This window comes from Otolemur garnettii, unplaced genomic scaffold (assembly GCF_000181295.1).
Source record: "Otolemur garnettii isolate 467f Iridium unplaced genomic scaffold, OtoGar3 scaffold00165, whole genome shotgun sequence".
NCBI classification, from domain to species: Eukaryota; Metazoa; Chordata; class Mammalia; order Primates; family Galagidae; genus Otolemur; species Otolemur garnettii.
This window is the reverse complement of record NW_003852560.1, coordinates 5,022-8,710: the sequence shown is the minus strand read 5'-3', so window position 1 is coordinate 8,710 and position 3,689 is coordinate 5,022. Positions and strand designations below refer to the sequence as shown.

The following is a 3,689-nucleotide window of genomic DNA, read 5'->3' as shown; positions in this document are numbered from 1 at the left end:
AATGAATTGAAACAGGTTATACAGTAAAGGGTCTCACCCTCTTCACAAACCTCTATTTCATCCATGTAGATTATTTCTTCTATAACATCTAGTAACCTAAAATTATCAATTTTATTTTTATTATATTTTGCAGAGATTCTGAAAAGCTTCCTTCTTGTAAGAAGCCTCTGTCTCCAGTCAAAGATAACATCCAACTAACCCCAGAAGCAGAAGAGGATATATTCAATAAGCCTGAATGTGCACGTGTTCAGAGAGCAATATTTCAATAAACTCAGACTGCTGAGCAGCTATTGCCTACAAGGGAATCTTATCAATTTGAAGTCCCTTTTTGGGAATGAAGTAATTACCAGCCTGAAAGATTTGTTCTTAGATCTATACCATTTTTAAAATAGAATACATTTTGTATATTAACTATCTAATTGTTTCTTTTGTTCAGCTTTATATAAGAAGCTAAATAGAAGAATAATTTTATCTTTGATAGTTTTTTGGAAGTTTTAATGTTAATTGGACAAATCCCCTGGAGTTTATAAAAATCTGCTCTAAAGATTTCTGTAACATTGTCAAGTAGAAGGGTGGTAAATGGAAAACGGCAGTCCTACGGGAAATCAAGGTATTTCTCCAGGTTTTAAATTTTTCATCTGCCTTTCTGTCCTTTAGGGTTGAATTGAAAATAAAGTTGTTGGGATGGGAGGGGTAATTTGAAGGGTTAAAGATCATTCCACAAATGGGGCAGTGCTCAGTTATTCCTGAAGAGTTTGGTTGGATTATAGGCTGACAGTGAAAGAAAGTTGTTTCAGCCTAATATGAAAGGAACTACTTCTTATATCATTAACATTCTACAGCTCCAAATAGCCTGTTTTAACATATCCTTTTTGATGTGTAGACTAAAAATTCCTTTGCATATATTTAAAGCCATTGTACTGAACCCTCTGTAAATTACTAAAGCTACAGGGTCTGTGATGCCTACACTCTGCCAGGAAATAGACAGATGCCTGGAAAGAGCAGTTGCTACACAAGTGAAGAGCCGAAGTAATAGGAAGTACAGGAATTACAAAAATATTTGGGTAATGGTCTGGCGCAGTGGCTCACATCTGTAATCCTAACACTCTGGGAGGCCAAGGTAGGAGGACCATTAGAGCTGAGGAGATTGAGACCAGCCTGAGCAAGAAGAAGACCTGTCTCTACTAAAAATAGAAAAATTAGCTGGACATACTGGCTGGTGCCTATAGACTCAGCTACTTACAAGGCTGAAATAGAAGGATCACCTGAACCCAGGAGTTTGAGGTCACTGTGAGCTAGGCTAATAGCATGGCACTCTAGCCTGGGCAACAGACTGTTTCAAAACCAAACAAACAAAAAAATAAGAATTTGTGATAAAGAGGATAAGGGAAAAGAACCCAGAATATTTTAATGTTTAAATGAGACTTCGTGGTGGGCTCTAGGAAAGTTGAGATCAGAATGGAGCAAAAACATAATCAAAACTGTATAAAACAAAACAAAAAGACCCAAATCCAAAGAACAAAGCAGAGTTGAATTCCCAGTAAATGTTTTCCTGTTTATAAAACCAACTAGGAATGTGAATCAAATATTATCTACCAATACTTATATCACTACCTACTAAAAATGCCACTTAAATGGCAGAAAATGAATAAAACATTCTATATATTCCCAAGAGTTAACAGAATGGAAAAGGAAACATCAGGCAAGGAAGTTGATCATGAATGGCAAGTGATTTAGCAAAGAAATGTTAATTTTTCTAGTGTCAAAACCCAATGCAAGGTAAAAGTCTACTGTGGATGGAAACATTGTGCAGATTGCTGTGAAGCCAAGGGCGCAGGGTAAGGCTGAAATGGGATTGGCCTTGAAGGGGAAGATGGTAGCAGGACCATGGTGTTCAGTCTCTGAATCCCCACATACTAGCAACTGGACAGCAAAATAAAAAATTTGTAATGGTATTTACAACAAATTTAAGTGACTTGGTATCCTTAAATCCCAAACTGTATTAGTAAGTGGGTGAAGACAAGACACCAAAATCTACAAGAGCACAAAGTGGTGGCATCTGTTGAGGTGAAGCAGAGAGAGGAAACAGGGAATCTACTGACCTGAGAACAGAAGTGTGGAGTAACCACTGAAACAGCAGGCCATGCCAAAAACAGCATTTGAAACTGGGAGAGGCTTTGCCCATTTCAGCAGTGAATGAATTCAAGGGTCATGTGAGATCTGAAGGAGAAATCATTCCGGCCCCTGTGACATATTGGTACTGATTCACCATGTTCATCAAATCATGTCTGCCTTCCAGCACAGTGCCCCTCACAGAAGAGAAACTGCTGGGATGAAGCCAATTTGAGAAGAAAGATGAAGAGATGGACTAGAAGTAGACTAAAAAGGAATAGTCAACAGGAAGAAGAAAAAGGACCTCCACAGAATACCCTATTTTTGAATACTTAAAAAAAATGAAACTCAGAAAAGCTTCTCTGAATCATGCTTCCTCTTAATTTTCCTTGAAAAGAAATCACAGAAAAGTTTTTAGATCAGTTTTATACAAGTTAATTTTAATTAAAAAAATCAAGAGCAAAAATAGTATTTTATGCCTCAGTGCCTATAGCACAGTAGTTACAGTGCCAGCCACATACACTGAAGCTGGCAGGTTTGATGAACCCAGCCCAGGCCAGCTAAACATCAGTAACAACTGCAACAAAAAATAGCTGGGTGTTGTGGTGGGCATCTGTAGTCCCAGCTACTGGGAAACTGAGGTAAGAGAATCACCTAAGCCCAGGAGTTTGAGGTTGCTGTGAGCTGTGACATCACAGTACTCTACTGAGGGTGACATCATGAGACTCACAAAAAAAAAAAATAGTATTTTATAATGAAAATCTATCCAAAAGAAACCCACAAAGCAGATCAAAACTATTTGAAACTGTCCTAAAGGATATGAAGATAAAAAATATGAAGAAAATTTAGAACTGGAAAAATTCAGAAATAAGATAAACTCAGGAAAGCAATGGAAATAAGAACATTTCAGAAATGACTAGAAGGAATGTAGATAAACACTGCAGATAATGCCTTAAATAAGAGATAAAGAAACAAACGGGAAATTTTTTTTTGAATGCTGAATTGGTAAATAAGGAAAGAATGCACAATATATAGATAATAGAAATTAGTCTAAAACAGCTGTAGTTCAGAAAACTTTAATTTTAAAAAACATTTTAATACACTTGTTTCTAAGATTATTGACCCTGAACAGCCAACACAAAGATTTATATAAATAACACCACTATTAAAGAGAAAAACAAAACCATTAGATGATCATCAGGCTTTTGCAATTATACTTTATGCCTGGAGGAAATGCAGTAACATTTCTAACATAAGGGAAAAATCTGAGCTGAGGGGTTTTTTTGTTTGAGACAGAATCTCACTATGTCACCTTCAGTAGAATGCTGTGGTGTCACAGCTCACAGCAACCTCACTCTTGGGCTTAAACAATTCTCTTGCCTCAGCCTCTCAAGTAGCTGGGCCTATAGGCTCCCGCCACAACGCCCAGCTACTTTTTTTGTTGCAATTGTCATTTTTGTGTAGCTGTCCTGAGCTGGGTTTGAACTACTGGGCTCAAGCAACCCTCCTGCCTCAGCCTCTTAAGTCACTAGGACTATAAGCTGGGACCACCATGCTCAGCTGATTTTTTTTTTTTT

At 37.3% G+C, this 3,689-nt stretch overlaps 1 protein-coding gene across 1 annotated transcript in view; it reads left to right on the top strand.

Moving 5' to 3' along the window:
- EXO1 (exonuclease 1) overlaps positions 1–269 on the top strand; it is a 33,675-nt gene extending 33,406 nt beyond the window's left edge. Inside the window, exon 14 of the mRNA XM_003800076.3 lies at positions 134–269. Coding sequence (XP_003800124.1) covers positions 134–269 — 136 coding nt within the window. The remainder of the gene's footprint in view (positions 1–133) is intronic.
- Positions 270–3,689: the final 3,420 nt, after the last annotated feature.